The sequence below is a fragment of the Carassius carassius genome, chromosome 24 (genome assembly GCF_963082965.1).
Source record: "Carassius carassius chromosome 24, fCarCar2.1, whole genome shotgun sequence".
Classification (NCBI taxonomy): Eukaryota; Metazoa; Chordata; class Actinopteri; order Cypriniformes; family Cyprinidae; genus Carassius; species Carassius carassius.
In genome coordinates, this window is record NC_081778.1 from 32,054,336 (window position 1) to 32,080,539 (window position 26,204).

The following is a 26,204-nucleotide window of genomic DNA, read 5'->3' on the forward strand; positions in this document are numbered from 1 at the left end:
TTCTCTATGAGAAAACAAAGAAGCACGAAATAATAATCACAATCTAACAGCCATCTGGGCCATTTCCATCAGTTTCATCTAAAGCATTAAAAATGTGCAAAAAAATAATTTTCTGGCATTTTCCAATATTTTTGTTGTTTCCGGTACAAATACCTCAAACATCTAAAATACAGAGGAAGAACTTCATTTTTTTGAAGCGTGATGTTGTATTGTGTGAGTTATAACGAAAAGAGAAACCGTGTTAAAAAGAGACAGAGAGAGAATCTGAGTTGACTGACAACTACACAGACATTAATCATAACTAGAGAGAGAGAGATTTCTAATCAATTGAAGGACTGACAATGTAATCTCAGTTTGGGCTTCCATCAAACCTAAACTCATCCGACGAGTCTCAAAAGAGCGAAGCACGTGGTGAAGTGATTCCTGCGATCCCTCGCTTTCACTCGTTCTCGAACTTGCTGTACGGATGATCGGAGTCTGGGATGAGACCTGGAAGAGAAGGACAGCAGAGATGAGATCTGTCACGGTCACATGACTCTTATTCATATCCACGTCTCATTTTCTGTCAGCCGTATATGAGAGAGGTTTCATCTTTTAACCCCTCGGTGCTCCACAGGACTCCAGCTCTAATAAGTTCTGAGTTAAAGCAGCAGATAAAATAAACTCTGATGGATGTGTGTTTGCACGAGGGCTGAAGGGAGACGAGAAACCGCTGGACAGACAGCCATGGATCACGCGTGGCTTGTGGGTCGAGAACACGGATGTGACACGCTTACCACACGAATGACACGAATTTAAGGCACTACTTGTGTAACTAATAGAGCTCATAAATGTGACTCTGGAGCAGTCTGAAGTCTCCGGGGTATATTTGTAGCAATAGACAACAATACATTGTATGGGTCACAATTATCAATTCTTCTTTTAAGCCAAAAATCATTAGGATATTATGTAAAGATCATGTTCCATGAAGATATTTTGTAGATTTCCTACTGCAAATATATCAAAACTTAATTTTTGATTAGTAATATGCATTGCTAAGAACTTCATTTGAACAACTTTAAAGATTGTTTTTGCTCCCTCAGATTCCAGATTTGCAGATACTGTCCTCCTAACAAACCATACATCAATGGAGAGATGATTTATTAAGAATTTATTTTTCTTTTAATTTACCCTTGTGACTGGTTTTGTGCTCCAGGGTCACATATATATATATATATAAAAAACTACATTTAGAAAGTAAGTATGTGTTGCTGAATTTGAGAAAGACACTTGTTTTAAGAAAACAGCATTTTAAGACATGAATTGTGATTGAAATCTACAGGCACATGTTAATAAAGTGTTATAAAACAAACACTTAAATGTGTGTTTTTAAAGTTTTCTTTCCACGAGTCTGAAAGTGGACATGTTATGGAAGCAAAAAAGATCAAAATCTCAAAAATTAACCAACACCGCTAGTGTCTTGACAAAAAAGCTACTCAGCTGATTTCTAGCAGGTCAGTTTGGTGTTTGTTTTGGACCCTGTTGCTGTGTGACACTCGTGCAGAAAACTTACACAGAACGTCCTTCGCAGGGCAGACGCTCGTGTGTGTGTGTGTGTGTGTGTGTGTGAGAGAGTATCAGGTCGGAGACGCCCAGTCCCTGATGTACGGACTGCTGAGAGCAGGAGAAACACAACGGAGGCCTCCATCCATCATGCTGTCACACACACACACACTTCACCACAGGACACACAAGCACACAGCAGAGCCCATGAGGACACGGCCTAGAAACCATCAGTCATAACAGAGCAGCATCACCACATGCTCAGACAATGACTTTTATTTTGTACTCAATAAGTAAAGTTTACAAAAATGATATTTAGTTTGTAGCAGGATCTGGAAACTATGGAAGCTTGTTCCTGCCATGGGATTAAATCTTTTTTAATCTCACAATTCTCACTTTCATTCTAAACATTTTGAGAATTCCAATTCTGAATTCTGAGTTTGCATCTTGAACGTGAGCGGATGGGGAACATGAAGAAGCTGTGGTGGGATGAGAAGAGTCTCGTCATCAGATACAGAGGGATGAAGCTCTCAGAGAGGCTCACATCCTTTGATCTTTATTTCTACTTTCAACATCCTCTTCACCGGCGACTGGCTCACGAGAATGTCAAACAGACGCAGTGCAGCCACAGACACTCACACGAATCTTAATGAAATAAAATGAATATATCAATGAATAAATAAATAGAAAATAAAATAAAAACTACAATACATAAGTAAAAAACACTCAAATAAATCAAATTAAATGAAAAACACTTAAATAATAAACTATATTACTCTAATAAAATGCAAAATACAAAATAAATTAAATTAAAATGTATTTAAATAAATATAACATTTGATTTAAGTAAATATCAAATAAATTCAAATAAAAAATAAATAAAAAATGCAAAAATAAAATAAAAGTAAATGCAATTAATTAAATAGTAAAATAATTAACATTTTAAGAAAATGGACAATAGATATAAAAAAAAATAATTAATGAAAGTATAAAAAAATAAGTAAAAATTAATTAAATCAAAATAAAATAAAATAAGTTTGCTTCCATGTAGTTGTGCATTTTTTCTAAATAAATGAAGCAGTGTGTTGGAAGACAAAGGCTCTTCTGCGGCATGAACCAACGCTTCCTTCAGCTTGTCTCAAGGTCATGTGGTTTTCTGCTGGTCTTTGCGCAGCAGCTGTGAGGGTTCGTCCTCCGCTGTGGCTTCAGTGACCTGCTCTCACTTTCTCTCACTCTCACACACCACAGGAGCTGCGATCGCAGGCGCCGAACAGATTTACATTTCACCTCGTTCCTCTGTAGTGCCGGAACGCGATCCGGGCCTTTGCCACCACATAAATTACAGCCCTTCTCAGCCTCACCAGCGCTAATTAGCACTGAGTTAATCAAGCACGAGTCAAGCAGCCCGTCTGATGCTTTTTCACCTGTTATTGCTGGAGGACGGGTTCAGTCAGGAAAAGCTCAGTTCTACTCAAATCCTTTTGCAATTTTTGCATCTGCTTTAAAACATTATTTTCTTAAAAACAGATTAATGTTTAGCATCTTCTGAATTATGTAATTCAGGCAATGACTGAATTTTTTAGTAAACGCAATCTGATGAAATATGCATGTGCCGTTTTCTGCGTTGCACAGATAAGTGATCTTTAATAATGAACTGAAGGACAGGTTATTATGTGTCTGTGTGCATCTGTTAAAGGCTAATCAAGGTCTTAATTCATAAGTAATGAGTAAACTAATTTTGCTTTCAACAGAGCAATTAGAAGTAATATCCTACTGCTATCTATTAAAGCAACCGTTTGCATTAGTATTTATGGAAGCTTATTTCTGCCATTGAATAAAAACATAAAAAGGTAACTGTGACTTCTTATCTCATAATCCTCTCACTTGCAATATGTGAGAATTCAGACTTTTTTTCTCAGAATTGCAAGTCCAACTACATTTTGTAATTCTGATATTTTTTTAGAATTCTGCATTTACATCTCGCAATACAGATGTTTTTTGTTTTTTTTACATAGTTTTGAGTTTACGTCTCACAATTCTGTCCTTTTTCATAGTTTTGTGTTTACATCTAACAATGCAGATTTTTTCGTAGAGTTTTGCATTTCCAACTCGCAATTCTTATTTCATAGAATTTAATGTTTACATATCGCAATTCTTACTTTTTTAGAAGAGTTTTATGTTTCATATCACAATTCTGACTATTTTCTTTTGGTTTTACATTTACATCTCGCAATTCTAACTTTTTTCTTAGTTTTGTGTTTACATCTCGCAATTCTTATTTCGTAGAGTTTTACATCTACATCTCGCAATTCTTATTTCATAGAGTTTTATGTTTACATCTCGCAATTCTTATTTCGTAGAGTTTTACTTCTGCATCTCGCAATTCTTATTTCGTAGAGTTTTACGTCTACATCTCGCAATTCTTATTTCGTAGAGTTTTACGTCTACATCTCGCAATTCTTATTTCGTAGAGTTTTACGTCTACATCGCGCAATTCTTATTTCGAAGTTTTACGTCTACATCTCGCAATTCTTTTTCCTAGAGTTTTACTTCTACATCTCGCAATTCTTATTTCGTAGAGTTTTACGTCTACATCTCGCAATTCTTATTTCGTAGAGTTTTACGTCTACATCTCGCAATTCTTATTTCGTAGAGTTTTACGTCTACATCTCGCAATTCTTATTTCGTAGAGTTTTACGTCTACATCTCGCAATTCTTATTTCGTAGTTTTACGTCTACATCTCGCAATTCTTATTTCGTAGAGTTTTACGTCTACATCTCGCAATTCTTATTTCGTAGAGTTTTACGTCTACATCTCGCAATTCTTATTTCGTAGTTTTACGTCTACATCTCGCAATTCTTATTTCGTAGAGTTTTACGTCTACATCTCACAATTCTTATTTCGTAGTTTTATGTCTACATCTCGCAATTCTTATTTCGTAGAGTTTTACATTTACATCTCATAATTCTTATTTCGTAGAGTTTTACGTCTACATCTCGCAATTCTTATTTCGTAGTTTTATGTTTACATCTCGCAATTCTTATTTCGTAGAGTTTCACGTTTACATCTGCAAATTCTTACTTTTTCTTATAGTTTTGCGTTTACATCTCGTAATTCTGATGGACGATATGTAAACTCTGAATACTGGAAGGAAAAAATCTGAATGGTGAGAAGAAGAAAAAAATCACAATTCTATTCTGAGGTGGAAACAAGCTTCCATGAGTATAATCTCTACTCGTCCTCTGCCGAGGCCACATCAGCATTGATCAGGCAGTCGTGGGACGCGGTGCACGAGTCGATCAGAAAGCTGAGTGTTCCTCTATCAGACTATAATTAAAGAACACTTTATCTGCTGAATAAAGCATTATTGAGACCAACACAAGGAACCAGATCAATAAGACCTGTGTTACAACATCTCCACATGATGTCCTGTAATCAGCCAAAAGTTAACAACTGAAGACGTATTAACTAAAACAAGAAACCTTTGCAGAATTGAGCACTTTGTAATTGTGCCAGTCTGAGTCCCAGGCATAATTATTGATGCAATTATCTCCAGTTAATTCTTTAACAGGGACAGCTCATACATCAGTGAGTGTACAAACATGGGACACACAGTCTGCTGACCATGTTTATAGTATACACACACACACACACACATAAATACATACATACACACACATAAATACATACATACATACATACATACATACATACATATATATATATATATGTTTGTGTGTGTGAAAACTACCAAGATAGGGGTCAGATTTTTATTTATTTATTTTTTTGGAAGAAATAATTTTTTTTATTCTTTAAAGATGCATTCAATTGCTCAAACGAGCCAGTAAAGACATTTATAATGTTAAAATATTTATATTTCAAATAAATGCTGTTCTTCTAAACGTTCTGTTCATCTGTGAATGCTAACAAATTAAATGTATCACAGTTTTCACAAAAATATTGTGCAGCACGACTGTTTTCAACACTGCTAATAATCAGAAATGTTTCTTGAGCAGTAAATCATCATATTTTCATGATTTCTGAAGATCATGTGACACTGAAGACTGGAGGAATGATGCTGAAAATACAGCTGTGCATCACAGAAATACATTAAACTTTAACAGAGATTCACAAAGAAAACAGCTGTTTTAAATTGTAATAATATTTCACAGTTTTTACTGTATTTTTGATCAAATAAATGCAGCCTGGGTGAGCAAAAGATAATTTTTTTTTAATATAAAAAAATTTTACAGACCCCCAAAGGTTTGAACGGCACAGTATGAATTTCATTGTAAAACATTTTAAAATCTAGGATACATTCAAATAACCTAAAATGTGAACAGGTTTTAGTCACTACATCATTCCCATAGTTTTATTTGTGTTATTTCGTTGCATTTATGACACTTTCTAAAATGCAGAAAAGATTCATAATGAGTAGATGTGACTGAACTCTTGTGAATTGTAATGACAGAAGCACAGGACTGACATGACTTACCATACTTCTTGCGGATTTCATCATGTTTCACCTTCCTCTCCGCCTTCCTGCAACAGACAGTAACCAGAGTTGAGTGATAGCTTTTTACAGACTGGACAGGATTATACAGATTTTTTAAACAAAATACTGCATTTCTGTTCCATTTGCATAATTTGAGCTGTATTTAATTTTTTTGCAGAAAATTGGAAGAAATTCTGACTTTGTCATACAGTTTTACATTTACCTCTCGCAATTCATACTTTTTTCGTAGAGTTTGACGTTTACAACTCGCAATTCTTATTTTTTCAGAGTTTTACATTTACATCTCGCAATTCAGATTTTTTTTCATAGAGTTTTACATTTACATCTCGCAATTCATACTTTTTCGGAGTTTTACATTTACATCTCGCAATTCATTTTTTTTCCTAGAGTTTTACCATTTAAATCGTGCTATTCTGATTTTTTTTGTAGAGTTTTACATTTACATCTCGCAATTCATACTTTTTCGGAGTTTTACATTTACATCTCGCAATTCAGATTTTTTTTCGTAGAGTTTTACATTTACATCTCGCAATTCTTACTTTTTCAGAGTTTTACATTTACATCTCGCAATTCAGATTTTCTTTCGTAGAGTTTTACATTTACATCTCGCAATTCGTACTTTTTCTGAGTTTTACATTTACATCTCGCAATTCAGATTTTTTTTCATAGAGTTTTACATTTACATCTCGCAATTCATACTTTTTTGGAGTTTTACATTTACATCTCGCAATTCATATTTTTTTTCGTAGAGTTTTACCATTTAAATCGTGCTATTCTGATTTTATTTTTGTAGAGTTTTACATTTACATCTCGCAATTCGTACTTTTTCTGAGTTTTACATTTACATCTCGCAACTCAGATTTTTTTTCGTAGAGTTTTACATTTACATCTCGCAATTCTTACTTTTTCGGAGTTTTACATTTACATCTCGCAATTCAGATTTTTTTTCGTAGAGTTTTACCATTTAAATTGTGCTATTCTGATTTTTTTTGTAGAGTTTTACATTTACATCTCGCAACTCAGATTTTTTTTCGTAGAGTTTTACATTTACATCTCGCAATTCTTACTTTTTCGGAGTTTTACATTTACATCTCGCAATTCAGATTTTTTTTCGTAGAGTTTTACCATTTAAATTGTGCTATTCTGATTTTTTTTGTAGAGTTTTACATTTACATCTCGCAATTCTTACTTTTTCGGAGTTTTACATTTAAATCTCGCAATTCTGTCTTTTTTCATTGAGTTTTACATCTCACAATTGTGACTTTTTCGTAGAGTTTTACGCTTACATCTCGCAATTCTTACTTTTTCGTAGAGTTTTACGCTTACATCTCTCAATTCTTACTTTTTCGTAGAGTTTTACGCTTACATCTCTCAATTCTTACTTTTTCGTAGAGTTTTACGTTTACATCTCTCAATTCTTACTTTTTCGTATAGTTTTATGCTTACATCTCTCAATTCTTACTTTTTTGTAGAGTTTTACGCTTACATCTCTCAATTCTTACTTTTTCGTAGAGTTTTACGCTTACATCTCTCAATTCTTACTTTTTCGTAGAGTTTTATGCTTACATCTCTCAATTCTTACTTTTTCGTAGAGTTTTACGCTTACATCACTCAATTCTTACGTTTTCGTAGAGTTTTACGCTTACATCTCGCAATTCTTACTTTTTCTTCAAAATTCTTATTTCGTACAATTTTACATTTATATTTCACAATTCTGACTTTTTTCTTAGCACTTTACTTTTTATATCTTGCATTTCTGTTTTTTTCTCTCAGAATTCTAATGTTATGTCCAATACAAATTCTGAATCATGTAAAACCTTTACAAGAAAAACAAATTAAACTCATAACCTGGATTCAATTTACGCAACCAAAACTGCTCAACTGAAAACCAAATGCTGTAGAGCAGCACATGGGCGGCAGTAAATGATTCACAGTGAGTTCATGTCTTTGTTTAAGGCCATCCATTCCTTCACAGGCTCGTCATAAATACGAGCAGCAGTGTTTTATGGGTGTGTGACATACGAGCAGCGCTATACAACACCAATCGCTCGCCCTGCATCATTCATCCTCTCTACAGCCCACAAAGAAGATGGGGCGAGCCTCCAGACGAACCTGCGGCTGCTTCATACCCGTATAAATCAGCCAGAGCTTTATGAGCAGCTGATCTGTGAACAATCACTGGAGTCATTAGCCATCTGTTGCTTCTTCCACAATCCTGAACAAAGCAGCACAACAATAACTCCACCGGCTAGAGTTTTACCCATGTCTATCTGTTACAGATCAAAGAATGCTAAAAGTTCAGATCAACAGTGAATAAAACTAATCTTTATTAAAAGAGTAAGCCTTACTAATGTTTAAAAGTTGGTGTCAGCAAGATTTTTTTAATGCTTTTGAATGTCTCTTCTGCTCGCCAAGGCTGCATTTATTTGATCAAAATTATAATAAAAATGTTGATATATTATTAGAATCTAAAACATCTGTTTTCTGTGTGAATATCTGTTTAACTGTAATTTATTTCTGTGATGCTCCGCTGTATTTTCAGCATCATTCCTCCAGTCTTCAGTGTCACATGATCTTCAGAAATCATGAAAATATGATGATTTACTGCTCAAGAAACATTTCTGATTATAATCAATGTTGAACACAGTTGTGCTGCACAATATTTTTGTGGAAACTGTCAGACATTTTATTTTTCAGGACTCTTTGATTAATATAAAAAAAAGTTCAAAAGAACAGCATTTATTTGAAATAGAAATATTATAATAAATGTCTATATCTGTAAATTTTGATCAATTCAATAAATCCTTGAGGAATAAAAATATTATTTTCTTTAAAAAATGTAATAAAATCTTACTGACCCCAAACTTTTGAATTAAATATTATGTATATTTAAACAGCATATAAAGGTACAATTTACACGATCAATATGAAACACCAGAGTGCAAAGGATATTAAAAGAGAAAAATAATGTACGTTTAATATTAATAACATTAACTGATGCAACTTTTTATTGTAATTTTTTTTTGATAATGTTGGATTTAAAATTAACTAAGTTTAATAATTTATAAAAGTATGTTAACTCATGTTAACTTCAAATTTAAAGTAAATTACAGAAATAAAAAACAGAAAATATATAAAAACTAATTAAAATATTAATAAATAATACATAGACACAATAAAGATGACAATAATACTATAAATAAATTATATATTTTATTTTTTGTAAATAAAAACAGATAATGTATAAAAACTAAATATTATAAAAAATATATAGACATAAGATGTAAATCTAAATTTAAAATAAAACAGAAAATATATAAAAACTCATTCAAAACATGAATTAATACTAGACATAATAAAGATGACAAAATACTAAAACATATAAATAATATTAACAGATATTTTACTTTTGATGTTAATAATGTATAAGTAAATGTTGAAATGAAAATTAACTTTAGTAAATGCAATTATAAAGTATTTTAATTATTGATTCATGTTAACTAATGCAGTTAACTAATGTTAACAAAGAGAACCTTACTGTAAAGTGTTATGAAACTCCCATAGAACTAACCACTACACTTCTGATTCTGATACTGCTTACCGACCCTGTTTCTGTCAATCTTTCAGTTCTTCTTAAACAAAAAAAACTAAAATCCATTTAGTAAATATTTCCCCCATATATGCTCAAGGACATCAGGATGCACTGTGCTGCTGTTAGCAATAATAATTCAACACGATACACACTAAAGAAGCCCATCAGGCTGTTCTTTGTTGTGACAGATGTAAAATGCTGAATATAAGCACATTGGTACATCAGATGCATCACACACAATCGGCCGAGACCCTGCAGATATATCTGATCTCCGTTAATCTGAGCTCTCCAGTTCAAAAGCAGATTCCTGCTTCCCCTCGAGTGTCTGACACAGAAGTGACCTTGCTAGTGCAGCACAGCTGCTGAAAGCCCTACAGACATATTTACACACAACACACGTAATCATTAAAGCACACACGCATTACCTTCCCAAATCCACTTCAGGTGCTTTAAAAAAAAACCTTCAACTGTGACACGATGGGATTGAATACAACCAAACCTCACAATCTAAAGTGGACCGTTAAAGTTTCAGCTATAGATTGAGACTGCCCAAACAATCCTTTAATACTAGCATTTTTCTTTTATTAGCTGAATGCAACGTGTGCTGAATTCACACGCAGCTTCAGTCTGTTGCAGAAAAGTAGAGGCTGACAACGAGCGAAAACGGACAGAAATATTTGAGCGCTATTAGTGTGCAAGTTTAATGCACAAATATGTATCATACCCAATGAAATTATTTGAGCAGTTTTAATGTTCTAAAAAGGAAACATTCAATAACGTGCATTCATTGCATGGATGGGGCGCAAGCATATAATCATCTAACATGCATGTAGACTATACAGCTTACCCCTTTTGCCGTTAATGATGAATTAAAAAAAAAAATTGTCAAATTCCGCCGTTTTGAATTGAAAGTTGGTCTGTCATGTACGTGATTAAATGCAATTCATAATTATTGTGACGATAGTAGCATTTCTCTGTCTAGCGTTTTCTACATAATTAGGGATACAACTGAAATTTAATGGGTGCATATCGTAAAATAAAAATATAATTTGCAGTTCAGATTGATTACAAAAAATATTTTATTTTATCTTGTTTTATGTTAATTTATTTAATTCCTTTACCATTATCATAGTGGTCTGATCTTAATATTTTCCTCAAATCAATAATCCCCCTATAATGTTCTAGATATGATTAAGGCATGCATGGTATAAATAAAAAGTTAGTTTCAATTTGACGGCACCCATTCACTTTAGAGTAAGTGATGCAATGCTACATTTCTCCAAATCTGATGAAGAAACAAACTAATTCTCATCTTGGATGAACTGACGGTGAGGATCTTTTCAGCAAACGTACATTTTGGGTGTAGTACTCCTTTAACATTTACTACTAAAATGACAACAACAAAAGATTTACGTACCGTTCGTCTGATCGCTGTTTGATCTCCTCTCTTCTCCGGGCAAACTGCTCATCATCACGGTCAAAACTAAAAATATAAAACGAAAACCAATTCAGAATACTATATTAGTACGTTAACGACGAGTCACGTCGGAATTGCGAAATTTATCAGCATATTTATGAAATCGCTAAATTCACGTGACATCAGACTGGCAGCTATTTATCAAAGAAAACAAAGAGTTGGGTTATTATTTTGATTAATTATTGTGCTCTCAAATCTGCATCATTATTCTGGGTGTATGAACAGTGGCACTAGAACGAGAACATGAATAACCAGTAATTACAATAATACTGTGACCTTTACATCATCACTGAAATGGAAACCACATGAAACAATAAACAACAATAAAACATAATTTGAGAAGAAAAACTGAAACTGTGATCTGTACTCGAGCTGTAAAACAACCCGTCTCTGAGCCGTTCTAAATATCACAGAACAAAGGATCGTCACATGAAGCTGAATAAGCATTAATAAGAGATAGAAGAAGTGAATCTACTTCTGTATGCAATGCACGTCTTGACACGATGATGAAAAACTTGACTAATGAAATCATCTGTGATTGACAGATAGATACAGAACCGGCCGCTTTAAAAATGATCTCTTTTGGGGGGAAACGCCAAATCTTGTGCTATTTTTAATTAATGAATAAATAAATGCAATACAAAATGCATTTGTGTTTATTAACCCTATAAAGCCTACTGTATCAGATTTGATAGGCCTCTAAAGGATCAATATGATCAAAATGTAAAATCTCACGTCTTCTGTCTCTGATTGATAGTTTAGAGTCTTTTTTCCCAGTCAAAGCTCTTTCAGTGTAATTGTACAAGCGTCCAGCATCAGCTCGTGTCAAATCTTTCCTAAATGTGATCAAGTAAAGGTCAGAATAAGGTCAGTAATATCTCCAGATGAACTCTTCCTGGACTGAAGCAGCTCAGCTTTACTTGATTCTCCATCAATCATGTTTTAGAGTCTCAAATCTGATCCTCAGGATCTTTTGAATAGCGTTTGTTTCTAGAAGCTTTACTTTCACTGTTCCTCAGCGGAGGAATGATCTTCACAAGCCTCCAGAACATCTCACATCTTCTGAGGAGCCTTGATTTCTTCAGCTCTCCATTACTGTGTTATATGTGCGGATCATTTACATCTCGACACATTACTGGAGATATAGAGTGATATTCAGATCATTTTATGTCAGTATCTGCTCTACTGTTAGAAACATCTCACTGATTTACATAAAAAATCATGTAAATATCAGCATCTGCAGCAAATTTTATATTTTTGCTCAGTTTGAGTCTCTGAATAAAATTCTGCAGTTTTTTTTCTCCGTATTCTAAGTTTATAAGAGTTTATATCTGAAAGTTATACATTTTTTCTCGCGATTCAGAGTTTGTCAGGTAATTCGGCCTTTTAGAATTCAGAGTTTATATTGGATATAAACTCTGAATTCTGTCTTTTTTCTTGCAATTCTGAGTTTATATCCGACAGTATAGACTTTTATTTGCAATTCTGAGTTTATATCCGACAGTATAGACTTTTATTCGCAATTCTGAGTTTATATCCGACAGTATAAACTTTTATTCGCAATTCTGAGTTTATATCTGACAGTATAGACTTTTATTCGCAATTCTGAGTTTATATCCGACAGTATAAACTTTTATTCGCAATTCTGAGTTTATATCCGACAGTATAGACTTTTATTCGCAATTCTGAGTTTATATCCGACAGTATAAACTTTTATTTCGCAATACTGAGTTTATATCCGACAGTATAGACTTTTATTCACAATTCTGAGTTTATATCCGACAGTATAGACTTTTATTCGCAATTCTGAGTTTATATCCGACAGTATAAACTTTTATTCACAATTCTGAGTTTATATCCGACAGTATAGACTTTTATTTTCGCAATTCTGAGTTTATATCCGACAGTATAGACTTTTATTCGCAATTCTGAGTTTATATCCGACAGTATACTTTTATTTTCGCAATTCTGAGTTTATATCTGACAGTATAGACTTTTATTCACAATTCTGAGTTTATATCCGACAGTATAGACTTTTATTCACAATTCTGAGTTTATATCCGACAGTATAGACTTTTATTCGCAATTCTGAGTTTATATCCGACAGTATAGACTTTTATTCGCAATTCTGAGTTTATATCCGGCAGTATAAACTTTTATTTCGCAATACTGAGTTTATATCCGACAGTATAGACTTTTATTCACAATTCTGAGTTTATATCCGACAGTATAGACTTTTATTCGCAATTCTGAGTTTATATCCGACAGTATAGACTTTTATTTTCGCAATTCTGAGTTTATATCCGACAGTATAGACTTTTATTCACAATTCTGAGTTTATATCCGACATTATACTTTTATTTTCACAATTCTGAGTTTATATCCGACAGTATAGACTTTTATTCACAATTCTGAGTTTATATCCGACATTATACTTTTATTTTCACAATTCTGAGTTTATATCCGACAGTATAGACTTTTATTCGCAATTCTGAGTTCATATCCGACAGTATAGACTTTTATTCGCAATTCTGAGTTTATATCCGACAGTATAGACTTTTATTTGCAATTCTGAGTTTATATCCGACAGTATAGACTTTTATTCACAATTCTGAGTTTATATCCGACAGTATAAACTTTTATTCACAATTCTGAGTTTATATCCGACAGTATAGACTTTTATTTTCGCAATTCTGAGTTTATATCCGACAGTATAGACTTTTATTCGCAATTCTGAGTTTATATCCGACAGTATACTTTTATTTTCGCAATTCTGAGTTTATATCTGACAGTATAGACTTTTATTCACAATTCTGAGTTTATATCCGACAGTATAGACTTTTATTCACAATTCTGAGTTTATATCCGACAGTATAGACTTTTATTCGCAATTCTGAGTTTATATCCGACAGTATAGACTTTTATTCGCAATTCTGAGTTTATATCCGACAGTATAGACTTTTATTTGCAATTCTGAGTTTATATCCGACAGTATAGACTTTTATTTTCGCAATTCTGAGTTTATATCCGACAGTATAGACTTTTATTCGCAATTCTGAGTTTATATCCGGCAGTATTGACTTTTATTTGCAATTCTGAGTTTATATCCGACAGTATAGACTTTTATTCGCAATTCTGAGTTTATATCCGACAGTATAGACTTTTATTTTCGCAATTCTGAGTTTATATCCGACAGTATAGACTTTTATTTTCGCAATTCTGAGTTTATATCCGACAGTATAGACTTTTATTCGCAATTCTGAGTTTATATCCGACAGTATAAACTTTTATTTCGCAATACTGAGTTTATATCCGACAGTATAGACTTTTATTCACAATTCTGAGTTTATATCCGACAGTATAGACTTTTATTCGCAATTCTGAGTTTATATCCGACAGTATAGACTTTTATTTTCGCAATTCTGAGTTTATATCCGACAGTATAGACTTTTATTCACAATTCTGAGTTTATATCCGACATTATACTTTTATTTTCACAATTCTGAGTTTATATCCGACAGTATAGACTTTTATTCACAATTCTGAGTTTATATCCGACATTATACTTTTATTTTCACAATTCTGAGTTTATATCCGACAGTATAGACTTTTATTCACAATTCTGAGTTTATATCCGACATTATACTTTTATTTTCACAATTCTGAGTTTATATCCGACAGTATAGACTTTTATTCGCAATTCTGAGTTTATATCCGACAGTATAAACTTTTATTCGCAATTCTGAGTTTATATCCGACAGTATAGACTTTTATTCGCAATTCTGAGTTTATATCCGACAGTATAAACTTTTATTTCGCAATACTGAGTTTATATCCGACAGTATAGACTTTTATTCACAATTCTGAGTTTATATCCGACAGTATAGACTTTTATTCGCAATTCTGAGTTTATATCCGACAGTATAAACTTTTATTCACAATTCTGAGTTTATATCCGACAGTATAGACTTTTATTTTCGCAATTCTGAGTTTATATCCGACAGTATAGACTTTTATTCGCAATTCTGAGTTTATATCCGACAGTATACTTTTATTTTCGCAATTCTGAGTTTATATCTGACAGTATAGACTTTTATTCACAATTCTGAGTTTATATCCGACAGTATAGACTTTTATTCACAATTCTGAGTTTATATCCGACAGTATAGACTTTTATTCGCAATTCTGAGTTTATATCCGACAGTATAGACTTTTATTCGCAATTCTGAGTTTATATCCGGCAGTATAAACTTTTATTTCGCAATACTGAGTTTATATCCGACAGTATAGACTTTTATTCACAATTCTGAGTTTATATCCGACAGTATAGACTTTTATTCGCAATTCTGAGTTTATATCCGACAGTATAGACTTTTATTTTCGCAATTCTGAGTTTATATCCGACAGTATAGACTTTTATTCACAATTCTGAGTTTATATCCGACATTATACTTTTATTTTCACAATTCTGAGTTTATATCCGACAGTATAGACTTTTATTCACAATTCTGAGTTTATATCCGACATTATACTTTTATTTTCACAATTCTGAGTTTATATCCGACAGTATAGACTTTTATTCGCAATTCTGAGTTCATATCCGACAGTATAGACTTTTATTCGCAATTCTGAGTTTATATCCGACAGTATAGACTTTTATTTGCAATTCTGAGTTTATATCCGACAGTATAGACTTTTATTCACAATTCTGAGTTTATATCCGACAGTATAAACTTTTATTCACAATTCTGAGTTTATATCCGACAGTATAGACTTTTATTTTCGCAATTCTGAGTTTATATCCGACAGTATAGACTTTTATTCGCAATTCTGAGTTTATATCCGACAGTATACTTTTATTTTCGCAATTCTGAGTTTATATCTGACAGTATAGACTTTTATTCACAATTCTGAGTTTATATCCGACAGTATAGACTTTTATTCACAATTCTGAGTTTATATCCGACAGTATAGACTTTTATTCGCAATTCTGAGTTTATATCCGACAGTATAGACTTTTATTCGCAATTCTGAGTTTATATCCGACAGTATAGACTTTTATTTGCAATTCTGAGTTTATATCCGACAGTATAGACTTTTATTTTCGCAATTCTGAGTTTATATCCGACAGTATAGACTTTTATTCGCAATTCTGAGTTTATATCCGGCAGTATTGACTTTTATTTGCAATTCTGAGTTTATATCCGACAGTATAGACTTTTATTCGCAATTCTGAGTTTATATCCGACAGTATAGACTTTTATTTTCGCAATTCTGAGTTTATATCCGACAGTATAGACTTTTATTTTCGCAATTCTGAGTTTATATCCGACAGTATAGACTTTTATTCGCAATTCTGAGTTTATATCCGACAGTATAAACTTTTATTTCGCAATACTGAGTTTATATCCGACAGTATAGACTTTTATTCACAATTCTGAGTTTATATCCGACAGTATAGACTTTTATTCGCAATTCTGAGTTTATATCCGACAGTATAGACTTTTATTTTCGCAATTCTGAGTTTATATCCGACAGTATAGACTTTTATTCACAATTCTGAGTTTATATCCGACATTATACTTTTATTTTCACAATTCTGAGTTTATATCCGACAGTATAGACTTTTATTCACAATTCTGAGTTTATATCCGACATTATACTTTTATTTTCACAATTCTGAGTTTATATCCGACAGTATAGACTTTTATTCACAATTCTGAGTTTATATCCGACATTATACTTTTATTTTCACAATTCTGAGTTTATATCCGACAGTATAGACTTTTATTCGCAATTCTGAGTTTATATCCGACAGTATAGACTTTTATTTTCGCAATTCTGAGTTTATATCCGACAGTATACTTTTATTTTCGCAATTCTGAGTTTATATCCGACAGTATAAACTTTTATTCGCAATTCTGAGTTTATATCCGACAGTATAGACTTTTATTCGCAATTCTGAGTTTATATCCGACAGTATAAACTTTTATTTCGCAATACTGAGTTTATATCCGACAGTATAGACTTTTATTCACAATTCTGAGTTTATATCCGACAGTATAAACTTTTATTTCGCAATACTGAGTTTATATCCGACAGTATAGACTTTTATTCACAATTCTGAGTTTATATCCGACAGTATAAACTTTTATTCACAATTCTGAGTTTATATCCGACAGTATAGACTTTTATTTTCGCAATTCTGAGTTTATATCCGACAGTATAGACTTTTATTCGCAATTCTGAGTTTATATCCGACAGTATACTTTTATTTTCGCAATTCTGAGTTTATATCTGACAGTATAGATTTTTATTCACAATTCTGAGTTTATATCCAACAGTATAGACTTTTATTCACAATTCTGAGTTTATATCCGACAGTATAGACTTTTATTCGCAATTCTGAGTTTATATCCGACAGTATAGACTTGTATTCGCAATTCTGAGTTTATATCCGACAGTATAAACTTTTATTTCGCAATACTGAGTTTATATCCGACAGTATAGACTTTTATTCACAATTCTGAGTTTATATCCGACAGTATAGACTTTTATTCGCAATTCTGAGTTTATATCCGACAGTATAGACTTTTATTTTCGCAATTCTGAGTTTATATCCGACAGTATAGACTTTTATTCACAATTCTGAGTTTATATCCGACATTATACTTTTATTTTCACAATTCTGAGTTTATATCCGACAGTATAGACTTTTATTCACAATTCTGAGTTTATATCCGACATTATACTTTTATTTTCACAATTCTGAGTTTATATCCGACAGTATAGACTTTTATTCACAATTCTGAGTTTATATCCGACATTATACTTTTATTTTCACAATTCTGAGTTTATATCCGACAGTAAAGACTTTTATTCGCAATTCTGAGTTTATATCCGACAGTATAGACTTTTATTTTCGCAATTCTGAGTTTATATCCGACAGTATACTTTTATTTTCGCAATTCTGAGTTTATATCCGACAGTATAGACTTTTATTCGCAATTCTGAGTTTATATCCGACAGTATACTTTTATTTTCGCAATTCTGAGTTTATATCTGATAGTATAGACTTTTATTTGCAATTCTGAGTTTATATCCGACAGTATAGACTTTTATTTGCAATTCTAAGTTTATATCCGACAGTATAGACTTTTATTCGCAATTCTGAGTTTATATCCAACAGTTTTGACTTTTATTTTCGCAAATCTGAGTTTACATCTGACAGTTTTGACTTTTATTTGCAATTCTGAGTTTATGTCCAACAGTTTTGACTTTTATTCGCAATTCTGAGTTTATATCCGACAGTATAGACTTTTATTCGCAATTCTGAGTTTATATCCGACAGTATAGACTTTTATTCGCAATTCTGAGTTTATATCCGACAGTATAGACTTTTATTCGCAATTCTGAGTTTATATCCGACAGTATAGACTTTTATTCGCAATTCTGAGTTTATATCCGACAGTATAGACTTTTATTTTCGCAATTCTGAGTTTATATCCGACAGTATAGACTTTTATTCACAATTCTGAGTTTATATCCGACATTATACTTTTATTTTCACAATTCTGAGTTTATATCCGACAGTATAGACTTTTATTCGCAATTCTGAGTTTATATCCGACAGTATAGACTTTTATTTTCGCAATTCTGAGTTTATATCCGACAGTATAGACTTTTATTCGCAATTCTGAGTTTATATCCGACAGTATACTTTTATTTTCGCAATTCTGAGTTTATATCTGACAGTATAGACTTTTATTTGCAATTCTGAGTTTATATCCGACAGTATAGACTTTTATTCACAATTCTGAGTTTATATCCGACATTATACTTTTATTTTCACAATTCTGAGTTTATATCCGACAGTATAGACTTTTATTCGCAATTCTGAGTTTATATCCGACAGTATAGACTTTTATTTTCGCAATTCTGAGTTTATATCCGACAGTATAGACTTTTATTCGCAATTCTGAGTTTATATCCGACAGTATACTTTTATTTTCGCAATTCTGAGTTTATATCTGACAGTATAGACTTTTATTTGCAATTCTGAGTTTATATCCGACAGTATAGACTTTTATTCGCAATTCTGAGTTTATATCCGACAGTATAGACTTTTATTTTCGCAATTCTGAGTTTACATCTGACAGTTTTGACTTTTATTTGCAATTCTGAGTTTATATCCGACAGTATAGACTTTTATTCGCAATTCTGAGTTTATATCCAACAGTAAAGACTTTTATTTTCGCAAATCTGAGTTTACATCTGACAGTTTTGACTTTTATTTGCAATTCTGAGTTTATGTCCAACAGTTTTGACTTTTATTCGCAATTCTGAGTTTATATCCGACAGTATAGACTTTTATTCGCAATTCTGAGTTTATATCCGACAGTATAGACTTTTATTCGCAATTCTGAGTTTATATCCGACAGTATAGACTTTTATTCGCAATTCTGAGTTTATATACGACAGTATAGACTTTTATTCGCAATTCTGAGTTTATATCCGACAGTATAGACTTTTATTTTCGCAATTCTGAGTTTATATCCGACAGTATAGACTTTTATTCGCAATTCTGAGTTTATATACGACAGTATAGACTTTTATTCGCAATTCTGAGTTTATATCCGACAGTATAGACTTTTATTTTCGCAATTCTGAGTTTATATCCGACAGTATAGACTTTTATTCGCAATTCTGAGTTTATATCCGACAGTATACTTTTATTTTCACAATTCTGAGTTTATATCTGACAGTATAGACTTTTATTTGCAATTCTGAGTTTATATCCGACAGTATAGACTTTTATTTTCGCAATTCTGAGTTTATATCCGACAGTAGACTTTTATTTTCGCAAATCTGAGTTTATATCCGACAGTATAAACTTTTATTTTCGCAATTCTGAGTTTATATCCGACAGTATAGACTTTTATTTTCGCAATTCTGAGTTTATATCCGACAGTATAGACTTTTATTCGCAATTCTGAGTTTATATACGACAGTATAGACTTTTATTCGCAATTCTGAGTTTATATCCGACAGTATAGACTTTTATTTTCGCAATTCTGAGTTTATATCCGACAGTATAGACTTTTATTCGCAATTCTGAGTTTATATACGACAGTATAGACTTTTATTCGCAATTCTGAGTTTATATCCGACAGTATAGACTTTTATTTTCGCAATTCTGAGTTTATATCCGACAGTATAGACTTTTATTCGCAATTCTGAGTTTATATCCGACAGTATACTTTTATTTTCACAATTCTGAGTTTATATCTGACAGTATAGACTTTTATTTGCAATTCTGAGTTTATATCCGACAGTATAGACTTTTATTTTCGCAATTCTGAGTTTATATCCGACAGTAGACTTTTATTTTCGCAAATCTGAGTTTACATCTGACAGTTTTGACTTTTATTTGCAATTCTGAGTTTATGTCCAACAGTTTTGACTTTTATTCGCAATTCTGAGTTTATATCCGACAGTATAGACTTTTATTTTCACAATTCTGAGTTTATATCCGACAGTTTAGACTTTTTTCGCAATTCTGAGTTTATTTCCAACAGTTTAGAATATATATATATTTTTTTTTTTTGTTTTTTTTTTTTTTTCCTAAAGGTTCAGTAAACTGTTCCATTTTTAAAATTAGATTTTTCTGACTATAAGGGCTCCAGGGTTCAGTTTCACAAACGGATATCTGGCAGGGCTTTAAAGAGTTCAACTTTGTCCACAGAACACAAGGCAGCTCTGAGGTGGAAGTGAAAGCTGTTAGTGTGAAAAGAGGCTGATATGAGAGTTGTGTCTGTGGAGGTCTGACCTGGACGAGCGTCTGCGTTTACAGCAGCAGCAGCAGCAGCAGACAGTGACAGCCAGCAGCAGAATCCCAAACACCACAGCCATCGCGATGATCAGAGCCTCGAAGTTCACTGAAACAACATCACAACACTGAAGATCAGAGACACTACTGACACCTGCTGGACGTTCACTGACACCAACTCCGTTCTCATGATTGAGGAGTCATGCAGTTTTTTTATTATTAATCATGTGAGTGTGAGCAATATAACTGCATCATGTAGATTGTATATTATAACACAGTCAGGTGTGTTTTGACCTAGAAAAGTATTTAGTAAAAGAATGAAACTCTGCAAATAGTTTAAGGCACCCAAAATACACATAATTATTTTTTCTGAATTTCTACAATTATTTTTAAGACATATTAGCATCATTTTAGGCGTCATGTTCGGGTCATTTTGAGCTGGGTATGTATGGAGTACTTTTACTTTTGTCTTCTCCTCATATCTCACACAGCTTCTGAAAAAACATGAATATGTACGTATATTGATGAACCATATCAACCAATCATATTTATCACCTTTTTCATCTGAAATTTTATTCAAGTAAAATATATATATATATATATATATATATATATATATATATATATATATATATATATATATATATTTCTTTATATATATATATATATATTTCTTTATATATATATATATATTACTTTATATATATATATATATATATATATATTTTGAGTAATTTTTATGTTGCTTTGACATAAACAATTCTGCAAGTTTCATAAATTTGGACTGCAATCTTGAGTATTAATTATATTCTATTCACTCCATTGGGATGAATATTGTTAATTCTAAGATTATATGTTAAATTTCATGCACATATATGTATATATATGCATAGAGGGCCTTAGTTTTTTGGTGTGGTTCATGTGTAATTTGAATTATTTTTAAGAGGTAAATTCAATAACAAAATTGTAGCATCACTTTTTGAAAAGTTTTTACAATATTTCAGAAAAATATTAACTGCCCCAGAATGCAAAAAAAAAAAAAAAAAAAAAAAATATATATATATATAAAAAAGGAAATGGTGTAGAAACTATTTTTTGCTAGTAAATTTCTGAATTAATTATAAAGAAATGGCAGGTAAAACACTGACCTCACACATACATCATTAAAATAGAAAGAATAAAAAATACTCTAGGCTAATTATCTTTATTTTATTTACAACTTCAAAAATATATTTTTTTACAGTGTGCGAAACAGGCTTAATATTTTTCTTTCTTTTGATTTTGGGATGAAATATGAGCAGGCGATTTTGCTCTCATCCAGCATGGTTTCACCTTCAATGTTCTAAGTGACTCTGAGTGAATGTCAGCTAAATGATAAGATGTTTTATGAAGCAGAAACTGACTTTAAGAGACGGCACACGACACATTTGAGACTATCACTGTAGAAGTGACTTTTATTTTGATATAGATTATTTAATATCATATATTAAATAATAATTATAATATTTATTTTACTGAAATAAAAACTGAAAATATAAAATAGAAGATCTTTCAAAATAATAAAACTATAACAGCATTAATAATGCTAGGTTTCACAGATGAGTGCTCAGTTATACTGTGTTCTGGACAACACTCATTTTAATATTTAACCACTGAATGCCAAGATTAGCCAATCAGGATCAAGTATTCTAGAGTTCCGCATAGAAATTAATGTACTGTCTTCAGGCCGTGATAAATGTTCCTATCGTTGTGAGGAAGTTAAACGGGGATTTCCAGACATGAATGCAAAGCTCCCTTCACCAATGTGAGAGCGTTGCTTCCATCGGCTCGACAGCTGCTGTACTTCAGAGATCAGCAGGTATATTTAACCAGTTGTGTGCATTTTCATGAAGGTGAACTCACCCCAGCAAACACCCCAGCGAGCCTGAGAGAGTTTACACAGCGACGCCGGAGGAATCACATACGAGACCGGATAATCTGAGCAGCTGCTGTTCGTCTGGCACCACAAACACTGCCGGGGGGAAATATTATTATCATTAATGTTAATGACATCCTCAAAGATGTTAGGGGGAAAAGTATTATTATTATTATTATTATTATTGTTGTTGTTATTATTATTATTGACATCCTCTAGGATGTTACAAAACATTTTATTATTATTATTATTATTAACAACATCCTTCAGAATGTTACAAAAATATTTTATTATTATTATTAATGACATCCTTCAGAGTGTTACAAGAATATTTATTATTATTATTATTATTAATGACATCCGTGTTAAAAATATTTATTGTTATTATTATTATAATTATTAATGACATCCTTCGGTATGTTACAAAAACATTTATTACTATTATTATTAATGACATTTTTCAGTGTTAAAAACATTTAATATTATTATTATTATTGCTGTTGTTGTTGTCATTAATGACATCCTCAAGGAACTTACAAAAATATTTATTACTATTATTATTATTAATTTTTCTGACATCCTCCAGGATTTTACAAAAAACTATTATTATTATTAGTAGTAGTAGTAGTATTATCATCATTGACGACTTCTAGGATGTTACAAAAATTACAGCACAAACATTATCATCAATGCATTTGACGAATTCTGATGTTTGTTTGCATTATTGTTTTTTTCTGTCACTAAACCATTCATCCCGTTTGAAAAAAAAAATAAGTACTTTCAAAAGATGCTTAAAACAAAGTGCTATTGATAATTATCAGGTTATAATTAATCAGATCAGAACAGATTTCTGATCGACTAATGGACCATTTTCTATAAAAAAATAAAAAATTATTTTTCCAAAGGTCCAGGAAGAAGTGCAGAAACACGGATAATCAAGAGTAAAGGAGCGTCATGTGATCTCACCGAAACATTGGCGAGGCACGTCTCACAGGAAGTCTGAGTGTTGCATGCTGGGAAGACACAGAAGAATGAAAAACTCACTCCAATCAGACATAAAAACACTTTCACAGTCAAAATAAAGAGCTGGATTTGTCCAAAGACTGGTCTGGATGAGCAGACGGTTCATAAAGTATAACTTTATGCTTAATAATTTATAGTGCTGCCATAAATATATCACATCACATCCTGGATTAACAATCTTGAATGATAAATAAAGTAATAATAAAGTACCTTGAAATATACTCTGAATACACAACTTTTATTGATATAGATTACAACTTTCAATGTCTTTATATCAATGACTAATAGTGACTTAATAATTAAAATGTGACAGTTCTATAATAAACACATTCAATACATTCGGGAACTATGATTTATAGAAATATACTTGTGCTATAATAGTCATTTATTGAAATACATGTTTTCATAATTCATTTTGCATGCATATATTACAAGCATTTTTAGACTTTAAAATAGAGATGCGTGATAAAAAAGAAGATAGATGCGGGTGAACACATACGTTTGTGGACAGCTGGAGGAGTTGTAGGTGTGATTATTGTTGATTTTGAAGTTGTTGTTGTTGTTGTTGGTTCAGAAAGACTGAATGCGACACACATCAGCCGGAAGATACACATCGACACAAACACTCGCGATTTATCCATATCGGAGATGAACTGACGGTTTGTACAACAGACGGGTGTTGAGTTTGTGTTTACGATATTAAATCTTGATTTCGATTGCACACAAATCTCTAAAACTCTCCTTAACACGGAACCGAAACCATCGAGAGATCGAAAACACGGAAACGCGAAGACGCAGCTGACGCGCTGCTGTTGCCTTCAAAATAAAAGGCCTATAAGAAAGCATGACCATAAAAGTACAGGCACCAGCACCGCACTATGGAGATCCAGTCCGGCATATCAAAAATAAACAAATAACTAATCTAATTAATTAAATCTTTGCTTTGATAAATCAGACTTTAGGACTCATAATTTTATAAGATGAAAAGTCGAAATTATAACATGAAAAATAATAATTATAAGGTAAAAAGTCCAAATTATGAGATGAAAAATCGAAATTATAACATGAAAAACAATAATTATAAGGTAAAAAGTCGAAATTATAAAATGAAAAGTCGAAATTATAACATGAAAAATAATAAATATAAGATGAAAAGTTAAAATTATGAAATGAAAAGTTGAAATTATAACATTTAAAAAATTATAAATATAAAGTAAAAAATTATTAAATTATTGAGTTGATGAGAAGGTAAAAAAATCACTATTAACTTAATTTAGATGTTTTTTATTTTTCGTTTAATATTATGACTTTTTAATTAATTAAAATGTTGAAATTATGAGATGAAAAATTTAAATTCTAACATGAAAAATAATAACTATAAGGTAAAAAGTCGAAATTACGAAATGAAAAGTTGAAATTATAACATTAAAAAAATTATAAATATAAAGTAAAAAGTCGAAATTATGAAATGAAGTCGAAATTATAACATTAAAAAATAATAATTATAAAGTAAAAAGTCGAACTTATGAAATGAAAAGTCAAAATTAACTATGAGATAAAAAATTTAAATTATGAAATTATAAGATGAAAGGTAAAAAAATCACTATTAACTTAATTTAGATTTTTTTGGATTCTAATATTATGACTTTTTAATTCATAATTTATTTTAAAATGTCGAGTTTCCAAGCCATATTTCCCATATTTTATCTCATAATTAAGAATTCTTATATCAGTTTCGACCTTATAAGATTTGTCATAATTTCCACTTGGTAGGGCAATGTCAAGTCATATTTTTTCATTAGTCATAATTATGATTTACCAAAGCATTATTATAATTTTTTTTTCTTCTAACATGGTGCAAATGGGCTTTCATACCAAACAGACCCAAATTTAAGACATTATGACAAATAATCATGGTGTTACTGTAGTAAATATGTGTTGTTCATTATTCATTCATGTAAGTTAATAAATTAACTAACATTAATTAACCTTATTGTAAAGTGTTACAGATAAATCTTTACATGTGAATGAATACAGCGACATGAGAATCATTTTAACTGCTAATATTTCAGCTCAATTCATCAAGTTTAGAATCTAAACAATCCCAGATTTGCAAATGAATTAGTTTGTTGATAATCGGTCAAATGATTCAGTTCGATTCATTTCGAACAGTTCACTCGCGCACTGAATCGTTTGGATATTGGATATTAGGTGGATATTTATGTACTGTCCATTTGAAGAAAACAAAACTTGTCTTCTATCGTTTAACAAAAGAACTCTTTTCTATATGAACTCAGTGAATCTTTCCC

At 31.6% G+C, this 26,204-nt stretch overlaps 1 protein-coding gene across 1 annotated transcript; it reads right to left on the minus strand.

Annotated features, from left to right (window-relative positions):
• Positions 1 to 216: 216 nt before the first annotated feature.
• LOC132103463 (pituitary tumor-transforming gene 1 protein-interacting protein) lies at positions 217 to 24,706 on the minus strand. Its single transcript, XM_059508591.1, has 7 exons — positions 24,395 to 24,706; positions 23,839 to 23,885; positions 22,860 to 22,968; positions 20,958 to 21,066; positions 11,069 to 11,134; positions 6,039 to 6,085; positions 217 to 489 (listed from the first exon to the last, which is right to left on the minus strand). Exons 1-7 carry the CDS (start codon positions 24,534 to 24,536, stop codon positions 440 to 442), a joined length of 570 nt encoding a protein of 189 aa, XP_059364574.1. The 5' UTR covers positions 24,537 to 24,706; the 3' UTR covers positions 217 to 439.
• Positions 24,707 to 26,204: the final 1,498 nt, after the last annotated feature.

Excerpts from the sequence above, each read along its gene's own strand:
- LOC132103463 (XM_059508591.1), bottom strand. The coding sequence starts at position 24,536 with ATGGATAAATCGCGAGTGTTTGTGTCGATGTGTATCTTCCGGCTGATG. Across the intron at positions 22,969-23,838 it reads CGTGCCTCGCCAATGTTTCG|TGTTTGTGGTGCCAGACGAA; the intron begins GTGAGATCACAT and ends TCCCCCCGGCAG. Across the intron at positions 490-6,038 it reads TGAAATCCGCAAGAAGTATG|GTCTCATCCCAGACTCCGAT; the intron begins GTAAGTCATGTC and ends CTTCTCTTCCAG.